Raw genomic sequence first — 21,567 nt, forward strand, 5'->3', positions numbered from 1 at the left:
TGTGACAGTAAAAACGTAGGAACTGAATAACCTCACACCAGGATTAATGACCCCCTTATGGGTCGATAGCCTTAAAAAAATGTGTGACGGCCAGTCTGGTTTTGACCAGCGGCGCGTCACTATAGTCAGCGCAAGGAGAAATGACCGATAAGGCGGGGCTAGGAGATTTCCCGGTGTTGCCACACATGGGCATCCATGGCGAGAACGTGCGTGTGGATGCAATGTTTTCTGAATGCAGTGTGAGGGGGGCGGGGCCAGAGATTAGATGTAGCGGCAACGTCGCTCTCTTTTCCATATGCCATGTCTACACTCGAAGAAACGAAACCTTTGTATAGAAAACATTGCTTTGATTTTTACCTCAGTGGTGGTGTGTGACAAAAATGATAATATAATCATATGTGGCAACATTATAAAATCATAAAATAGAATTATAAAATAAAATAAAATTATGAAATAATTAGATGTGGCACCACAGGGGAACTCCTAGTGCTCCGCCCTAACGGCCAGTTCTCAGTGCAACGGGTATACATATTCATTTGAACATGACTTTTGATCACGATTGCTGCAATGCAGTGTTATACTTCGTTTGCAAGCAAAAAATAAAAAGATGTGTGGAATTTTCTTCTCTGCTTTGTCCACACACCACATTCACCGCCTTTACAAAAATAATGAAAATTATCTTCTTGCTGAGTCCTGACATAAACAGAAAACACATTAAACACAGAAAAACAGAAAACAGAAATACACATTAACACTTGTATTTCATATAGACACCTAATGTAAACAATTAATTTATAAATGTTTAATGGTATGTAATGAAATTTAAACTTCAAGTTGATTGAACTGTGTGTACAGAAATTTTATGTCTAGTTGTATAGACATTTATTACTGGTGCCAGGGGTATCTATTCATTGTACAGTAACTAGTTGAAAGCAACAAACAATAATAATTACTGCCATCAGTGAGTGCTGAACACCGCTCATAAAAATACATGGTTGTTAGTATGAGACCTTATTTCTATTGAATTGTGTAAAGTAACTTGTACGTAATCTGTAGTGTGATACTAGCGCAATCTATGAAACAAACGATAAACCTTACGTCGTCTGCGTGTTGACGACTACTAGCTATCGGTGAACTTTCCCGTCTTTTGTTCAATTGTTTCTGTTGACGTATGACGGCAGTTGTTTTGAGGGATTCGCAGCGAGTGGATGATTACAAAATGTTGTTTACAATCCTAATGCAATACTGCAATAGAACACTAGTGGCCTATGGAGGCGATTTAGCAATTGATTGGATATCGTTGTCTTTAACATACTAAAATATAAACATAATGGCAGGATGAATTGTTTCTGTGGAAGTGTTAAGTCAGCTTTGAGGAATTCGCAGGAAGTTACTGATATCATAATTGTTTACTATCCAATGGCAATGCACTGCAACAGAACATTCCTATGGAGGTGATGGCAATTGATTGGCTATCGTTGTCTTTAACATATTAAAATGTAAACACAATGGCAGGATTGGTTTCTCACAAGATATCGTGGAACGAATATAGAAATGTGATTGTGGATAAATTATATTCACTATACAAAGGAAATATGTTACTGGATGTGAGAATTATCTGTGAGCAAGAAACCATTTATGCTCATAGAGCAGTACTTGCAGCAGCTAGTGGTTATTTTATGGACAAAATGCGCAGTTTAGAGACAAATGGAATTGTGGATATTTATTTGGATTCCACACTTTTGTGCATACCATTTACTGCAAATGATGTTCGAGCATTAGTGGAATATATGTATCGAGGGGAAATTGCCATTGAGCAAGAACGGATCCACTCAGTAGTGTCTCTAGGGAAACAGTTGCAAATAATTGGTTTCCAGGTCAGTTTACAAGACTTAGGTCTTGACGCATGCCTCTCCTCTTCATGTCCCCCTTCAATTTCAAGCCTTGAAGGGTTGCACCTCCATGCCTTCCAGAAGGATTCATCAACTATAGGGGTGTATCCCCCACCTAATTCCACCACATCGTTATCCGTTGATTTAATTCAAGGACTAGATTTAAACAGTCAGAACACAAGACTCACGGAAGTGCCGAAATTGTGCGAGCAGATGAAGAGTGATATGCATATACCAACCCATACACCAATCTCTAATATGTCTTTCAGTGAACTATGCTTCTCTGTTCCAAGTTCAGAAAGCTGTATACCCATAGGCACAAGTAGTTTAGCACAACCAAAGCATCAATTACCGACTCTTTTTGAACATCCTATCCAGCAAGAAGATCCAACGAAGATTATGGGTCACAATAGTTTTGGGTCAGAAGTCATAAGGGAAGAAGAGTCACAGCAAAAAAGTTGTGAAAGTATGAAAACTGCCATAGCTATGCAAGAACTCTCAATGGAAGATATAGCATTTAAACAAAGAAATAAATTTATGAGTGAGGATACATTACAAAGAAAGACTGAGGAACTTAATAACACAAATGATATGACCACATCTACAGGTCCTGAAGAATGTGAATTGAGTATACTAGAAGAATTAACTGTTGACTCTAGTCATGGAATTGATTCAGATGATGTTGAGAATATTTTAGTGAAGAGTAGTGACTATCATAATCTATCATCCTCGCAAAGGAAAAGACAAAGTAAAAATAGGGGCAGCATAGCACGTGTAAGATTGAAGGTTAAGGATAGTATTGGAGGTGTATCCTTACATGACACATCACAAAGGCTCTCAGAAGATATAAACTATATGAGGTAAGATTTGTTTTTAACTGAATTAGAAAAGGGAGAAGTGCTAAAAAATACCAAAATGGTATGTGATTCACTACAGTCTTGGATCGTGTGTCGGAGTCATAATCACGTACCATCTGTCACTGTCTCAAAATTTGTTTTTTACTGTTATTTTATTTGATCTTATTTTATTTTATTTTTTTAGTATTAACCTCTTCACTCCTGGGCACATTGCACGTCTGGCATCATTAGCTGCCCGACGTGCGATGTTGCATCATAATAATCGCATTATAAAAAATAAAGTCAGTGCTCAATCGTTCGTTCTCTTTCACCCGTGAATTTTGATAACCATAGAAAATATGATGAAGCCAGTTTAGAGAGAATGGAGGTTACGTAGGTACGACTACAATAAATATAATCAAGATGCCGATGTCGGCATCATCGCGTACCCACTTGCTCCTTATGGTGCCTACGTAGGTGTCACCGTATGGAAGTGGTTAAAAAGCATCTTTATGGAATGCTTTGTTAATATGAGACGCCTTGTCTTTTTTTTTCATTACCTCTTTTCACATGAATATACAAAGGGATCTTCACTGTCAACTTTGTTCATTCCTTTCAATACTTTGAACACAGACATCTCTTCTTCTTCTTTCTGTTTCTTTTTCTTTTTTCTTTTTCTTTTTCGTTTTTCTTTCTTCTTCTTCTTCTTCTTCTTCTTCTTCTTCTTCTTCTTCTTCTTCTTCTTCTTCTTCTTCTTCTTCTTCTTCTTCTTCTTCTTCTTCTTCTTCTTCTTCTTCTTCTTCTTCTTTTTATTCTTCTTCTTCTTCTTCTTCTTCTTCTTCTTCAGATCCAATTTTTCTTTTCCTTTTATGAACTGTCTGCAAGGGACTTTCTGTGTTACCAACTTGTAGTAGTTAGAGTAAAGCAGTTCCTGGTTGTCAGCTTTCTGTAACACCTTTTCAGGGTGTTTGGGATAAATTTAATAATTTTTTGATCTGTCATTTCAAAACCATTTGAAGGATTTAGTAGCAGTAAAGTGCAACAGACAGCTGATTCTGTGTACTATTGGTGGGTGTGAGAGCTAGAGAGCATGGACAATTGGAAAGCACTGGAAGAGAGTGACCAGCATCATGATGATTGGCACTGGATTAAAAAATTCGGAAATCTTAGCCGCAGCTCAATGCTCCTTGAATACCGTGAAGGCCGTGAGATATGAGCTGGAGAATTGCGACAGAGATGTGGAGGCAGTGTCTAGCAGGAAGGATCATAGCAGGCATTCTGACTCTGTCCACAACATTGAAATTTGTCGAGAATCTGCAAAAAAAAATGTGGCAAGATCCAGGCAAGGCAATGTGGACCTTGGCGAGAGAGATGGGTGTCGGAGTGGCAACTATGAAGAAAGCGCTGAATGAGGATCTTCACTACTCCTCATACAAGAGGTGCAAGGGCCAACTACTCACCACCAAGGCCCAAGAGAACCACCTTACGAAAGCCAAGAAACTCCTCAACAAGGTCAAATACCCAATTGAGCTGGGAATACTCTTGTTCTTCTCAGACAAGAAGAACTTCTGCCAGGACCAGTTGCACAATGTGCAGAGCAACAGGTGGCTAGCCTACTGTCCACACAAAAGCCCGTGCTTCATGAAGACCAAGTTCCCTCAAACTGTATTTATCTAGTTGTATCATACGGGAAGGGGAGCTACGCTCGTGGTGTCCCGTCTCTGTATCTCGCCATATCTAATTTGCTCTTAACTTCTTGTATTGTTTTTACACACACTATTGTTTCATCTAGTATGTTCCATACATCCACCACTCTGTGGGGAAAGGTTTTTTTTTGTTTAGGTCTCTTCTAAAACTGTCCTTTTTGAGTTTCTTTCCATGTTCTCTTATGTTTCCCTTATCCCAATTTAGTAAGTCGTCTCTATCAAGGACTTCTACACCTTTCATAATTCTGTAGATGGTCAACAAGTCACCTCTTTCTCTTCTTTGTTCCAAAGTCGGTAGTTCGAGTTTTGCTGTTCTTTCTTTGTATGACATTTTTTATAGTGTTGGGACTATCTTCATAGTTCCTCTCTGGATTCTCTCAATTTTCTTTATATTCTTTTTAGTATTGGGTGACCATATTACCTTAATAACAGCATCTTTGGCCTTCTCCTGCATTTGATGATAAACTATTTCTTTAAAGAGTATTTTATCTTTGTCTCTTTTCCAATCATTTCTGATCTGTTGCAGATTGTCTTCTCTTATGTTTTTTCCTGTTTCCATGGCCATTGCTTTTATCTGTTCATCCACCTCTTTCCTTATGGTCTCATTATTTGAGTTTTCATTATTTTTCAACCTCTCATTTTCACTTTTTAACTCAGCCAGTTCTTTTTTTTAGTGCACTTAGCCTACCTCTTCTTTTATTTCCGTGTTTACTTTTTAAATCATTCACTTCCTTGTTTAGGTCTTTGTTCATCTTCTGTAGGTCATCAGTTTCCTGCCTCCATGAATCATTTATCATGTCCCTCTCTATGTCTATAACTTTACTAAAGAGCCTTCTTTTGTACTCATTAAATCCAGAGAAATGACCCTCATCCCCATTATCAAGTAGAAACCTTTTTGTGCCTCTTGGTGATCTAATACCTATGTTTGTACAGGTAAACGTCGACTTACGATGGCATTAGGTTTCGATAGAGCCATCGTAAGACGATCTCATCGTAAGTCGATCCCCACTCTGTTCCGTGGTCACTGTACCTAGCCTACCTGTATATTAACCACCAGAGATACTGAATATAGCCTATTAAACATGTACAGTAGTTTATTTAATTATTTTTATCCTTTTTACCATATTCAAACACTATAATATGTATTTTCAGTACGGAACTTAAATCTCGCGGGCAGCAGCCAATGCCAGCCATACGACGTGACGTAATAATACTCGCATCATAAAATATAGTCACCGCTTATATCGATCGTTCTCTCTTTCACCCGCGAATTTTGAAAACCACAGAGAATGGGATTTAGGGCACATTTGAGAGAATGTAAAAACACAGGGGCGACTACAATAAATATAATCAAGACGCCGATATGGCAGCGTCGCGAATCCACTTGCTCCTCATGACGCCTACGTGTGCGGCACCGTATGGAAGGGGTTAAATTATCATATCGTCGTCGTCATCGTAAAGTCGAACAATCGTAAAGTCGAACAATCGTAAGTCGCGGCCATCGTAAGTCGACGTTTACCTGTATTTTGCTTTGTCCTTGTGCTGGTACATGGCCCTGGGTACATGTTTACATTGTAATGTGATGGATTGCCATGATGATGGTCTTTGGGTGTGTTTCCAGCAAAGGCCATGTCATGCTGCCCCACATCTTTGAAGAGGGACTGAGACTCACTTCAGATGGCTATATTGAGTTGCTGTCCACTGTTGTCAAGCACTGGGTGGAGAGGGTGGCAGTGGGAAGACCATACGTGTGGCAGCAGGACTCAGCTCCATGTCACACCTCCAGGGAAACCCGGAAGTGGCTGTCAGAGAACTTCTACAACTTCACCAGTCCCAACATCTGGCCCCCCCAACTCACCTGATTGCAACCCCATGGACTATTATGTGTGGAGCAAAAGTTGAAAAAGACACCAATTGTACCGCCTGCAACACCAAGGACAAGCTGATTGCCAGGATCAAACTGGTGTTCAGTCATCTCTTAAAGGACACCATGAAGGCCGCATGCTGCGGGTTCAGGTCCTGCCTGGAGGCTGTGGTGGAGGCCCAGGGCAGCTTCTTTGAGAGAGTTGTATTTGGCAAAAGATCCTCTAAGAGATGCACTTTGCATTTTGAGAATACAAACATTTTTGGCCAAGATATAAAATTTTTCTTTCCTTTCCAAAAGTGTCAAATTTATCCCAAACACCCTGTAGATATAGGACTCAGACACTCTGGGGTGTACCTCCAGTTGTTTGATAAGGGTACTGGTGGGTTATGAAGATGGGCAGGAGGGAGATGGTTCTGACATCTGTTTTGCAGTACCATCACTTACAATTACCCATTGTAAGTTTCTCCAGTCAGTGAAATAAGTCAATAGTTGTTATTCTTTACTTATTTATTTATGTTTATATATATATATATATATTTATATGTATTTATAGTGTGTGTATGTTATTGTTTTTCAGTCAAACTTCATTCATCACGGGAGAAACTCATGCCATTGTAGATGAAACTGTAGCAAAAAAGCAAGAATTACCAGAAGATTCATTGGGAATAGAAACTGTAGCTTGTCACGAATTAGGCAAGGAATGCAGCAGACAAGAAATTTTACCTCCTGTGTCACAGCTCTCAACAAATGGTTCCAAGGAACATATCACAACTTTGAATTCCCTAAGTTCTGTAGCAACATGTGAACAACCTACATTATCTACCTCTACACTTTCTAACTCTGCCAATGAAGAAAATAGTAGTCAGACATGTGATGGTCAGAAGAAAACAAGTGAAGAAAATGGAAATGGTTTGGGATGCCCAGAGTGCCATGCTCGGTACATCACTCTTGACTCTCTTACAGTACATATGTGGAGGAGTCACAGCATCGGATCTTTACTTAAGTGTAAGTGTCTTTTTTATCGTTTACAAATATGGTATTGTATATAGGACTTTTATTCAGTCATATTATTTGATAAAGGTGTATTTTATGAAAGTTGAAAAAGTAAGATCAAGTTATACGTAACAGGGTTATTTGGAATGTTATTTGTTATGTAGTACAAATACCATATAGTGTAAATAGAATGTTTAATTGATGTTCTGAATTCACATGGTTTATATTAATATACAAGTTAACGAAGAGTATACCTTGTTAATGAGGCTTTACTTAATCTCTCACCTGTATGTATGAAAGTAGGCTGGATATCCCGAAAGTGAATGAAACCACAGTAAAATATGAGGGTGAGTAGGAGGTTAAGGGATTAAAAATATATAAATCAGAAGGTTACTGCAAATAGGAGTATGGTTGCACTGATTGATAAAGGAATGTGGAAATATTATTGTGAGTACTAAAAGGTAAATGAAATGTATAGTGTATTTCATTGATTGATTGATGAATTGGTATATTCCCACACAGAAGGCCCAGACAAAATCTCAAACATCCATCTAAAGTACCCTGACCAAAATACAATAAAGGCCTTCACTGATACATTCAACTGCTCCTGGTCGGGACTGCCCAGACAGACAGTCTAGGGAACGACAACAACAACAACAACAACTCCTCCTGGATATACAACAAAATTCCAACAATCTGGAAAAGAGCTCATTTAATATCCATATTAAAACAAAACAAACAACCAGAAAACCTAGCATTCTACAGATCTATCTTGTTACTATTAACTATGTCCAGGTTAATGGAAAGATTAATAACTGAAACATAATTAAACAACCCACCTTCCCAGACCAATATGGATTCAAGAAGGGCCACTTCACTAGCTCACCTCTTACAAACATCATAAAACAGTTGAATGGCAGATAAAAAAAATTAAAATAAAAGATCATGGTAGCAATTGATATCAACAGGGCATTTGATTATGTTCCTTGACATCAGTCCCACAGAAAAATTCTTCTCAAGAGAAACAAGAACCACATTAGCACACTTGTGTTCAGGTCACCATCCAGCACAGAATAGGCCTGGCTGCAGAGACAAACTGCTCAAAATGTAACACAGTGGACACTGAGTACTTTATCTTTTGATGGGCCACCCTCGCCATACTCAGAGAACAAAACAGTTTTTCATTGAATGATTTATGGGCTGGTCCAGTAGTTGTGACCAGTTACCTGGGGATTGTAGAGGAGACCTGGGGGCAACAGATTGATTGCAATATGTTTAGGGTGTGTTTTGTGTTGGGTTGTTTTTGGGTGTGGGTTTTGTTTTGTGTGTTGATTGGTATTAATGAGTGTATTACATGTCAGATAGACTTAGGATTTATGGTGTGTTTTGTGTTGGGTTGTTTTTAGATGTAGGTTTTGTCTTGTGTATTGACTGATATTAATGAGTGTATTACATGTCAGGTAGATCTAGGATTTGCATGTGTACCACTGGACTGATATCTGTCTAATTGATAAAATGAAAATTATGAAGTTCTGTATTGATAATGTAAATGGTCATGGGCCATAGAAATAATGATATATATACTTGTAATTAAATTTGATCATACTTCAGGTCAGTTATGCAGTTATGAGACTCCAGTCAACACTCAGCTGGTTCAGCACGCATTATCACATATGGGACAAGATAAAAGCAACGTATGTGGTGTATGCAAAAAGACTTTCAAGACTCGCGCAACTCTGCGAACACACATGAAAGTGCACCAAGGAGAGGAGTTTATGCACAAGGTCAGGCAACATGAGATATACAGTGACAGATATACTTTTAGCTGAATTGTAATATTACTTTTTTATGAATATGGCATTTAGGATTCTGAGAAAAAAATTGAAACTGATTTATATTTCTTGGTGGATGGAATAGTGCCATGTATGTCCAACTATGTACACTCAACGTCACAACTTGATCAAGCACATGGCTGCTTCACATCAACTAACTATATGTGGCAAGCCCCTGCAGAAGGCCCTATCTTGTCCCCATTGTGCATTCACTACACTTGTTGAGCACACCTTGAAAGCTCACAAGGTATGTATGGTTTATGGAATTCTTTATAGTTTTCCAATTGTTTTTAATATAGTTTATCAGAGCTATGGAAATAATGTGTGTTGTCCTTTCTTTGAAGATTTGAATATTCTGTTAGACATTCAATACTCACGGTATTAGTTGTATTAGTCATGAAATCCTTGAATAGTAATCTTTCTCTAGTGCTATGCCAACTATATTTTTAAGGGAGACTGGGCTAAAGATGAGAGGGCTTCCACAATGAGTTTCTTATAGATTGGCACTGTTCATACAGATTTCCATATAAGCTATAAGAGCTTGGTAATCCTCAAACTCAAACTAAAAAAAAATAATGACAGAAGAGATCTGAAAAAAATAGCTTCCCACACAGAGTGATAGATACCTGGAACAAATTAGACAAAGAAACAGTGTGTGCAAACACTATTCAAAATTTTAAGAAAATACTTGATGCTGAAAGATACAAAGACAGATCACCACGAGCATAGTCCCTTTACTGTATAATACAACTAGGTAAATACAGGATATTTTGCAAGGGAATGTTAAAGAGCTTGATCAAAATCTAATGCTACATACATACATATACCAAAGGCTTTTTCCCCCTTACATGGGGGGTAGCCAAAAAGAAAAAAAGCATAGAAACCACTCCCACCTATTCCATTCCCTACATATTCCACTCCCCTCCACCCTCCTCCTTCCCTCTTATCTTGGCACCTCCTGGATGATGGGTCATCCCTGCATCCTGTCCACTGCCCTGGGGCAGAAGCAGTGTTGCAAGACACAGCACATCCACAGTAAGGCCGCTTCATAAATTCAGCGACCCCCCCCTTCTCCATCCCCTAATGCTAATGAATCATGAAAATAATTTTTTTTGGCAACTTATACTAGGCATAGATAGGAAATTATGGTATTCAATCAACTAAATATTATAATTAAATTTACAGTGAGTTTATCTCGTGATTAAAGATGGGAGGAGGGCGTTAAGAGGTCATGAGAACAAATTAAGAAAGATCACATGTCTAAAGGATGTGGAGAAATACAGTTTTCCATATAGATGCAGAATTATGTGGAATAGCTTAGAAGGTGAGATAGCCCAAGCTCAAATAGTACATGAGTTCAAATCTAAATATACATGCATACATATACTATGGGTTTTTTCTCCCTTACAAAGGGGGTAGCCAAAGTCAAAAGGCATACTTCCACTCCCACCCATTTCATTCCCATTCACCACCCCTCCCTCCCTCCCTCTTTTTTTTTTACTCCTCCTGGATGATGTATCGTCCCTTCATCTTGCTCATTGTCCTGGTTTATAAGCAATGTAGCAAGACGCAGCATGTCCATAGCAGGGCTGCTTCATTTAATTGGCAACCTCACCTCTCCATTCCCTCATGCAGAAAAAGAGAAGGGGAGAAATCCCTTTGGGCTGTGTCAAGATATCATTCACACATAACCACTCCCTAACCCCTATCTCCCACCCACTCCCAAATCCCCCATCCCCCACTCACTCCCATGCATTACAGCATCATCCATATACAATCATTCTTCACTCACCCCTATCTTCTATCTTCTCCCTTCCTTCCTCAACAGACATTCCTCTCTTTCTCAACGCCCCTTTTACCCCATCCATCCATTTCATCCTCAGTCATCCTTTCCTGTTCACTCTATCCACCTTTACCTTCCACACTTCTTTTACTAATATTTCTTCACTTATTCTATCCATGGGTCCAAACCATCCCAATACTCTTTCATCGACACCATCTCCCAACTCATTTTCCACCCCTGATCTCCACCTCACCTCCTTGTTTCTTACTCTATCCATCCTATTAACCCCCAACATACTTTTCAGACATTTAATCTCAAACTCATTTAAACTCTTCCTCTCTTATGTTCCATGTTTCTGCCCCATACAGTGCTTTTGGCACAATCACTCCTTCATAAGTCTCCTCTTAGTGTCCATTTCCAAATGTTTAGATATGATAATTGGAAATCAAAGATATACATTAAGTTGGAATTGTACATGTAATTTGAGTCTAGGTATGTTAGGAAATTAGGGAGTAGAAAGCAGGACCCAATGAGAATTGCTCCTTTCCTGTATACTACAATTAGGTAAATACAAATATAAAGCATGCTGACAGAAAATCTTTCGGTTCATTATGAAGTCAGATAAAAAAAAAAGTTGCCTTGGTGTGTATCCAAGTAAATTCAAACTACCTTATATTCAATTGATTCAGCTGTAAACTTATTCCATTTATTGATGATGCACTTGGCAAGATTTTTTTCTATTTTTTAGGTTAAATCTATGTCCTGACCTCTTAAGCCATTATTTCTTGTGTGTTTAGTATATATTAGGAAAATATTTTCAGTCAATCTGTTGCCCCTAGTCTTTCCTGTAACCGGCAGCAGTCCCTGGACAGGTCCACAAGTCACTCAGGGATGATATGTTGTTGTCCAGAGATTGTTAGTGTGGGGTACTGTAGTATGAGGTGTTCTGTGTCCTCTGTGTGGTGGTTGCACCTAGGGTAGTTTGAATTTGTGGCTAGGCCTATTCTCTGTTGGTACTGTATTAATGCTGGATAGTGTCCTGAATGCAAGCTTATCAGTGTGGTTCTTATTTATTGTGGGAGGGTCTTTTCTGTGGTGCTTATGTCTTGGGGGGTTGTCAGTGGAGTATTGAGTTTGGTAGTCTGTCTTTGAGGGTTTGTTCAATGATATGAGTGAGGATGTATTGTGTGGTATAGATGATCTATATACCAAGAGCTTTTTCTCCCGTATAAGGGAGGTTGCCAAATATAATATAAATGGCATTTTGTGATAAATGTTGGAGTATTATACTGCTAGTGTAGTTTTTTGTTGGCCTTGATCTGAGGGTGATACTCTCAGGGTATTCAGGGGTGGTATATAAAATTTATGTTGTGAGAGCTACATCATCTTTCTTTCCTCTTGTATGTGGAATTTTTGTAGATAACCTAAGGTGTGGAACTGCCTCCTCAGGTTTGGATGATTATGCCACCCATGCAGATGGATGTGGTTTTGGTGCTAAAACAGAGGGTACTAACTGCATATTACCCTCTTAGTCACATAGACATCTAGAAGGAAAGGGGGAGGGGGGTATACCTTATGATTTGCAGTTGGAATTACAATCTGATTGATTTCTGGATATCCTATATAAACATTACTATGAACCATACAAATTATATATATATATATATATATATATATATATATATATATATATATATATATATATATATATATATATATATATATATATATATATATATATATATATGAAAATAATTTTGGCATTACACACATCCCTCCTCCTGGGCACAAAAATTCTGCATCATTATGTGAAGGTTTTTCTTGCATTTCTTAATCTGACATTCAAAAAGGATAACCTCAGACCTGAGGAGGTCTACCCACTGATCTGTATAACACCTGGATAGCATATATGGGCCATGGGCTGCCCCAGGAGTGAGGCGGGCAGGCGGGACATGGCCGCCATATTGGTAGTACCAAAACAGCACGTGTGAACTGCTCCGCTGGTCATGGCAGCTGTCGTGTTACTCTTGTGGCCTGTGATCCAAGCATGATTGGGTATATAATGGCCACACAATTCGTCGCTGTTGGGCCCTCCACATGGCATACAAGGTGTATATCAAAATAGCATCATCACAATAAAACAATATATTGATAGTTATTACCTCTAGCAGAAATAACCATTTATATACATAAACTTGTGCATGTATATGGATGAGTTGGCACTGACAAATTATAATTCCAGTATATATTATACGATCTTCAAGGGAATGTTACACAGACAACAAATGGGATAATGATATACAGTATAGTCAAAATATTATAGGGATAATAATAGATCTATACTAGCATTTAACGGAATAAATATCCCTATAACATTTGATTACTGTACTGCTTTTATCGTTATTGGTGCTTGAATAAAACAAGTTTTGATAACTCCTTCCTCACTTTGACACCGGTTACTTTTTGAGAATACAATTTGGAGATATGATGGAGCCTGATTTTGCAGAAGCACGTGATGATACACTTGATCAAATTGACGATGTGGTTAGAATCCAGGGTTGTGTCGAACATGTGGTTGCTGAGAGAGGAAAATAGGGGGATGGCTGCTGCAAGGTGACTCAGGACTGTGACTGCTATGGTGGCAGGTACATTTGCTGCTTTTGGGGGGTCTCCGTTGTTGACCTTGAGAATGCTTTGGAAACATTTTTCAGTTACCTCGCAAACTCTGATAACACTGTCAGCAGCTCGCACCAGTCCTCCGTGGTCTTTGCGAGACACTAGACCGTACTTCTGCTGATCAGTATCATCATCAGGAGATGCGCGCAAGGCACCGATGCAGGTAGGGCATCGTACACATCTCTCCACCATCCTAACTACATAACCTGCTATGTAACCAACTGCAGCTTCCTTGTATGGGGACAATGGGTCAAAATCAGGGGCATCAGACAGGTCACTGTCCTTGCCATCATCCAAATTATCCAATGGCAAACTGTATCTTTTGGCCGTGGAGACAACATATGTATCAGCCTCACAGTCATCTACAACTGCAGTGTCCCTTGTGACATACAAGATACTTGTGCTATCCACAACACTGCAGTTGCCGTTGGATGCCTTGACCTCATGCCGCATTAAAAGGCGCTTGTAGGAGGCAACAAACTGTTTCGCAGTAGGATTGTTATTGCAACCCCCAGCAGATCTTACTGCCCCAAAGAACAGCTCAAGATGGTCTTGGCTCAGTTTGTATGTGAGCAAATATTTCAGAGGTGATCCTACAGCACTCACTAGGTCTGTGACAAGATACTGAACACTGAGGATACACGTCATGAAACCAATGAAAGGAGTCTTGCGATTAGTTTCAGTCAACAACTTTCCCGACTTATCTTTCAGGCTTGACACGTACGTATATGCCTTGTCCAGGAATGTTGACCACACTTGCTTGTTTTCTGCCCTTAGTGCCCCTTTGTAACCTCGTGCGATTGGGTTTCTGGGGTTCAGGACATCAAACAGCTGGTCAAACATGCGCAGGAACTCAACAGTTGCCTCTGAGCCTTCGAACTGAACCAGTTTTAGATCTTCTCTACAAAACTCAATGGCATCTGCGACACTGGCACTTAAAGTCTGAGCTGCCAGGTTCACTTTCATTTTTTGCTTTTGTCACATAAGGTGTGCCGATCTCAACTTGTTGGCGAGGTGAAGTCCTTCATCCTGCTGTAGGTCATGCAGCTCCTGGATATAGGTCCACTTGATTAGATTGCCATTCTTGTCGACCAGAGATCCTAGATGCCCCAGTGAGTTTCTCACAAGTTTGAGCATGTGACATGCATCAAGCAACACATAAACTCTGCTGGTTACATCTGAGGGATGTGGGAAAAAAGGGTTCAGGTTGCTTGGGCTGAGTTTTGCACCGAGATCTGCCATCATGGAGAAATGGCAAGAAGGACCATCACATGTCAGTGACACTGTTTTGACTCCAACATCGTGGAGCTTCCTCAGGCACTGTCTGATCAGGTTCGCACTCTCAGAACCAGACATTCCTTTTATAAGGAAGTAGGCACAAGGTACCTTCCGGTTGTCATTGAGAGACACAACCATGAAGACCAAGGCCTCGGTGGCTGGTGGATTTGAGTCATCATCAATCTCGGCACCGATATCCACATATCCCCAATACCTTGTTCCATCCCACTTGATCTGCATCTTGATTGCCATCTCATCAATCATCAATACACATACAACTTCTCGTCCATCAGATTCAGACTCTTGAACCTTGGTTTTCAGAGCCCTGAAGGCTTCATCCGTGAAACCCGGTTTGCCATCTATTCCTCTGTACCATTCTCGAATGACAGAGGGGTGGGGCAGAGCCAGGCTGAAACTCTGACGAACATGGTTGTATGCTTTGGTTGAATAAAACTGCAACGTCAGGGCAAAGGATCTCAAAACAGCGGGATAACACTCTCGAGTTACTTTACCTGACGCTATCAATGCTATCAGTGAATCGCGTGCAGATCAGTGATCGCGTGCAGATCAGTGACCGTGTGGTGTGGCTTTGTTTTGGTACTAGCAACATGGCTGCCGCCGACCTCATAATCAGGACACCGATCCGTGATCCAGTTATTTTTAGGTCAGTGGGTCTACCGTTTGAGCTGGGTGTGTTGACCACCTTTGTGATGACACCTGTCAGTTTGTCAGTTCACCCTGGTGTTGAGAAGGTTCTCCAACTAGTGTCAGTTCCTGGCCCGTGGACATGGTCACTTACATCTGAGATAAACCTGGAGTCTCACTGCAGGGATCATCCCCAGAAGGATCTTCTCAGACATTCCAATTTTCGCTTACAATTATCTCTTACATCCTCCCATTCACATTTGCTTATTTCTTTCATGCTCTGACTTTTGCTTCCCAGCTTCCATTTCTGGGCAAACTGTCAATAGCCCACCAGGTCCTGAAGTCACTGTCCCCCACCCAAGCATACCGATTGTCAAAGTGAGCACACAGTTCATTCAAATTAAAGAGCTCCTACATCCAACACTGAACAGGGCATGCCCAGTCCTCCTGGGTTGTGCCCACTTATAACTGGGTGTCACACAACCATCTAAACTGACACTCTGCCCAGGTTCAGATTGGTATAACTACTGTCCCTTAACCCTACATTCTAATTCCTTCACACATCTTCTGCAAAACTTTTGTAGAAAATAATAAGGTATCTTTACACAATTTAATAAACATAATAACATAAGAACTAAGCACTTTATTTGACATAAACATAACATAAAGAAATGACAAGGAAACATCAAAGAAACAAAATTAGGTTTGCACAAAAAAGCACTTTTTCCATCAACATTTGAAAATAAACATTTTGATAAAATAAAAAGATAATACACTTCACAAAAAAAAGTAACTAAGCATCTTGGCAATTACTGATATTTTATGGTGGTAGTCGTTAATCCACCTATTTCATTTTGCGTTTATTCACTATGGCTCTACTGGCCACTTTTTCCACACTATGATAGTCTGTCTCTGTATCACATTCCTGGGGATGGTCATGGTGCAGGGTGGTCTGCCATTTCCCATTGTGTCTCTGGTCTGTGAGCTCTTCTCTATGAGTTCCATGATCCACCAGGTATTCTTTCAGGGTGTCCAGAATGTGTGTATAATGTGTATGTAAAGGGGTGGGACCTACACCAAGCCATCGAGAGGAATACATTTATGGCCTATCAGTAACACTTTCAGTATACAACAATTAATTCATTTGTAGAGACAAAGAGCTTTGGATTTTCTAAATTAAAGTAAGTATCCCACAGCTAGGGCCTTCAGTGTAATGGTGGTTAAAACAATTATAATTTTTACTTTTATTTGAATATTACTATTTTAATTTACTATTATATGAATGTAGCTACAACCAACAAAAGGATCTCAGAGTCACCTTTATTTGTGGAAAACCTTTGTTCCAGATATCTATTGCTCTGTGCGGAAAGATGTTCTTTTTCAGATCTCTTCTGTAACTGTCTTTCTAAAGTTTCTTCTCGTGTCCTCTTGTATTTCTTCTGTCCCATTTTAGTAGGTCATCCCTATCAAGAATTTCCATCCCCTTCATAATGTGTATGTATGTGTTTTTGTCAATCTTTCCTCACTCATCTTTCCTTCTTCTGTCAATCTGCTTTCCTCTTGCTTCATCCTGTTTCCTCTTAACTTTCTGCATTTTATGGAAATTTCTATTTTGTAAATTATAATGCACAATTAGTGTTTTGATGGTCTTATTCAGGTACGACACCATACCATCGACAAACCTCACAAGTGCCCGGAATGCCCATACTCTACAGTGGAGAAGACTGCATTAACAAAGCATTTAAGAACGCACACAAATGAACGCCCATTTGTCTGTGAAATATGTGGTTTGTAGTACGTATGCAAAAATGTTTGTTTTATGTATTTTTTACATGTTAGAATTTTTTCTATTAGTGCTTTGTTTTTATGACTTAGATACATCATGTATAATGACACAAAATAGTAAGTAGAAAATTGTAAGGTAAGGTAGAAAAGGGTATGGTAAAAATCCTCATTATGCTCATGTACATATAAATACTCTAAGAATTTCAATAATATTAATTCTTTCTTACTGGAAACCTATGGTCTCAAGAGCTTCAGTTATGGCTATTGGGTTGACCATTTGTCTGTGAATCATTCAGAAGAGAAGAAACTTTATCATGGTCTGAAATACGATCAGTAGAATAAAAAAAAAAAAAAAAAATCAGCAGCATACTCCTCAAACATATACAAGATAATGTCACCTGGTCCACATAACATGTTCCCACTAGAACACATTCTTACTTGGATCACTAAACAAACTTTTCAAGACAGACCAACAAACTCAGTTCTCCACCAACATTACCTAGACAGCCCTAAAGAAATATCCCGCCAATATGAGGTAGGAATCATACTGGTACACTTGCATTCAGGACACCATCTAACATTAAAAGTGTACCAACACAGGATAAGACTGACCACAGATTCAAACTGCCCCAGATGCAACCAGTACACAGAAGATACAGAACAGCTCATTCTACAATGCCTCACTTTAACATTCACCTAGACAACAATACAATACTGTATACCTTGCCAGCAGAACATAACAAAAGGTCTAACACCCTCATCTTTCCGATTTTGCTGAAATTTAGTTTATAGGTAGTTTTAGGACTAAACACCTCTCTGAAATTTAAAGTCAATCCAAACAACTGTTCATAAGAAATGACCAGATATTTTGAGGTCATATGAGAGGTCACTAACATTTGGTGACCAATAACTAGGGTAATAAAAGTCATAGTTATATAAATGTATATATATTTAGAATCAGAAAAATACAAAGAATTCAAATGTTAAAGTTTTAGAACTATAGGTTGAAAACTAAAAGAATTCCACTTAAGCAAAAATTGAGGTCAATATTTGACCTATGGGGTATCAAAATTGAAAAAAATTATAGAAGAGAAAAATGAAGGCATAAGCTTTGGCTATTAGAATAAGTAAAAGAAGTTTGTTTATATTAATATTTTTCATATAATTAACACATAAGTGAGTGCCATATTTTTACATTGTCTATCAACTGCAAAAGAGATGTAGGGGAAAGTATCAATTTACTGACTACTGTTCTCATGTACTGGTCTTTTGGAACAACCTTCATCCATTTATACTTAACTCTATACCCTCTAATATGCTCCAATTTCCACAAAAATTTATGGTGAGGCACTGTTTTTCTAGGTCCAAGTATAGAATCCATCCAACTTTCTCTTGCAGTGTATTGATAGCTCTTGGGATTTGATCATATGATCCTCCAGTTCTAGTCAAATGTGATCTGCTATACAATTTAGCTCTCATCTTGGTTAGTGACACTGATCTTTAGATCACTGGTTACTTTTGCCTTCCTCCTTAATGAAGTGGTACTATATTAGCTCTTCAATTATGAACCATATCTGTTGATTGGTATCTGTACTCCTAAGTATGTATATACATAAATATACCAAAGCCTTTTTCCGCCTTACAAGGGCGGTAGCCAAAAAACAAAGGCATAAAGTCTACTCTTCCCCATTCCATCCCCACAGTACTCCACTCCCATTCACCTACTCCCTCCCTCTTATCTTGGCTCCTCCTGGATGATGGGTCATCCCTGCATCTTTCCCACTGCTCTGGGTCAGAAGCAGTGTTGCAAGACACAGCACATCCATAGCAAGGCCACTTCATTAAATTGGCGACCCTCCCTCTCTGTCCCCTCATGCAGAAAAAGAGAAGACAGGGAGAAATCCCTTTGGGCAGTGTCAAATTATTTTTTCACACATACTCCCTCACCCCCCATCCCCCACCCACTCCCTCTCATGCATCACAGCATCATCCATATACAACCATTCTCCATTTACCCCTGTCTTCTGTCTTTTCCCATACTTCCTCAACAGACATTCCCACTCTTTCCCAATGCCCCTTTTACCCCATCCATCCATCTCATCCTTGCTCACCCCCTCATGTCCACTCCTTATACCTCTGCCTTCCACACCTGTTTTACTAATCTTTCTTCACTCATTCTTTCCATGTGTCTAAACCATACCAATATTCTTTCATCAGCCCTATCTCCCAACTTCCTTTCAACCCCTGTTCTCCTCCTTACCTCAGTATGTAATTTGATAAGTCAGTCTGTTGTCCCAGGTCTCTCATGCTGGAGACCCACAATTCCCCCTCTCCCTCCCTAGACACCTTGCTTGCCAATCCACTGTAACTGACACCACCTATCCAATCCAAGTGCCATATCAGCTCTCATCTTTTTCAAAGCTCCTTGTACCTCATCTTTTCCTATATCTCTCTCATTTTCCTCTCCCATGACAGTCATCTTCTTAGCATCTCCCACTGGCACAATGAATCCCTCCATATTCTCTTCCACATTCAGCAGTTCTCTAAAATACTGTATATCTTTCTCTTACTGCTTTCGGTAAGAGGAAGTAAGATGTGAGGGCTTTAAGAGGTCATGGGAGCAAATTTAAAAAGCTCACATGTCTAAATGATGTGAAGAAATAGTTTTCTATATAGATGCATAAATACTTGGAATAGCTTAGGAAGCAATATAGCCTAAGCTCAAACAATAAATGAGTTCAAATTTAAATATGATAATTGTAAATCAAGGATAAAGATTAAGTTGGAACTGTACATGAATTTGAGGCTAGGTAGGATAACTAGAGAATAGGAGATGGGACTCAACAAGCATTGCTTCTTTTCCTGTCTACTACAATTAGGTAAGTTAGGTAAATACTTTCATTAACATCTGTCCATCTGCACCTTTTCCTGATTTCTCTCTACCTGACTCACTGCCCCTCACTCTCTTAACTTCCTTGTAGAACATCTTTTTATTCCTTTAAAATTTTTCTGTCGTACTCTTACCCCATTTTACATCAGCTTTCCTCTTTGGCTCCTTTATCTCATGTTTTGCTTTTCTCTTTATCTTGTACCACTCATATGCTTCCTGAGTTATGCTTTGCAGCAATCCACACATGCTCACTTCTTCTCATCAACTACCATCTTTACATCATCCCACCACTCAGTACCCTTTCTTCTACTCCCTCCCATCCTCCTTGTTCCACATACCATCTTTGCACATCTTGTCTCTTTCTCCTTGAAACAAGCTCATTCCTCTTCTACTCCCACTTCTACTCTATCCCTCACCACCTCTCACACTTCTCTCAGCTTCTGCCACTATTTCTTCTTCTTTTCCTTCTCAAAATATTTATTTTAAGCATCTTTTTACCATCCACCCTTTTCCTCTTTCTCCACTTATTCTCCACTCTCAATTTCCCTTCTACCAAAAAATCATCTGACATTCCCCCACTCTCTTCCCCAAGAATGTGGACATACAGAACTCTTCCTATCTTTCCTTTGGATACCACTTCATAGTCCATTAATGCTTTATCAACCACTGTTCCTTCCATCACCCTTTCCCATGTATATTTATGCTTGACTCTCTTCTTAAACACTGCTATCATCAAATCCCTTGCTTCTAGTTTCACCAGAGGCAACAATTAAATTACAGTGCAAATATTGTGCAGATACGAATTCATTGTAAATCCATGTGAACAAATTGCATAACCATGGCAAAGGAAACATGGACTGGAAGCGAAGCGTTTATTCCTGACGTTTCGTCTATTGACTTTCTTTGAGAAAGTCAATAGGCGAAGCGTCAGGAATAAACGCTTCACTTCCAGTCCATATTTCCTTTGCTGTGTTTATGCAGAATTCATTGTACAGTATTTAGAATTAAGTCATTGGAGTACTGCTTGTTAATCATTTACAGACATGGATCAGAATAGGGAACTGAAGGATTATTTTGGTTGTTGCCCCAAGTTTCATTGAATGATCCTTGGGCCATCCTATAGATCTCTCTGGAAATAAACTTTAGATTGTCTTTGATAGTGTGGATCAGTTTCTCTGTAACAGACAAAGTAGGATGGAAACAGTTGCTGGTTGGTTTAAAGCTAAGCTGGGAGAGAAATTTCTCAGATGTCTATTGTAGGACCATCATTAACATTTACTAACAATTGGTCCTATTTCAGTAGTTGTTGTTGGTTTGTCAGAAGTGCCATTGAAATGACATTAGAGGTACTAAGAAACTGATTTCCCTCTCAGGCAAGAGCTGG

General features: G+C 39.2%; 1 protein-coding gene across 2 annotated transcripts in view; it reads left to right on the forward strand.

Annotated features, from left to right (window-relative positions):
• Nucleotides 1-1,163: 1,163 nt before the first annotated feature.
• Nucleotides 1,164-21,567, forward strand: part of LOC143038860 (uncharacterized) — a 32,533-nt gene continuing 12,129 nt past the window's right edge. For both annotated transcript variants that reach the window (XM_076208493.1, XM_076208494.1), the window contains exons 1-5: nucleotides 1,164-2,752; nucleotides 6,879-7,306; nucleotides 8,906-9,078; nucleotides 9,212-9,373; nucleotides 17,166-17,302. In XM_076208493.1, the coding sequence (XP_076064608.1) occupies nucleotides 1,509-2,752; nucleotides 6,879-7,306; nucleotides 8,906-9,078; nucleotides 9,212-9,373; nucleotides 17,166-17,302 (2,144 nt within the window). In that variant the 5' untranslated portion in view covers nucleotides 1,164-1,508. The remainder of the gene's footprint in view (nucleotides 2,753-6,878; nucleotides 7,307-8,905; nucleotides 9,079-9,211; nucleotides 9,374-17,165; nucleotides 17,303-21,567) is intronic.

This window comes from Oratosquilla oratoria, chromosome 25 (assembly GCF_046742065.1).
Source record: "Oratosquilla oratoria isolate Oo_2021 chromosome 25, ASM4674206v1, whole genome shotgun sequence".
In the NCBI taxonomy this organism is placed as follows: Eukaryota; Metazoa; Arthropoda; class Malacostraca; order Stomatopoda; family Squillidae; genus Oratosquilla; species Oratosquilla oratoria.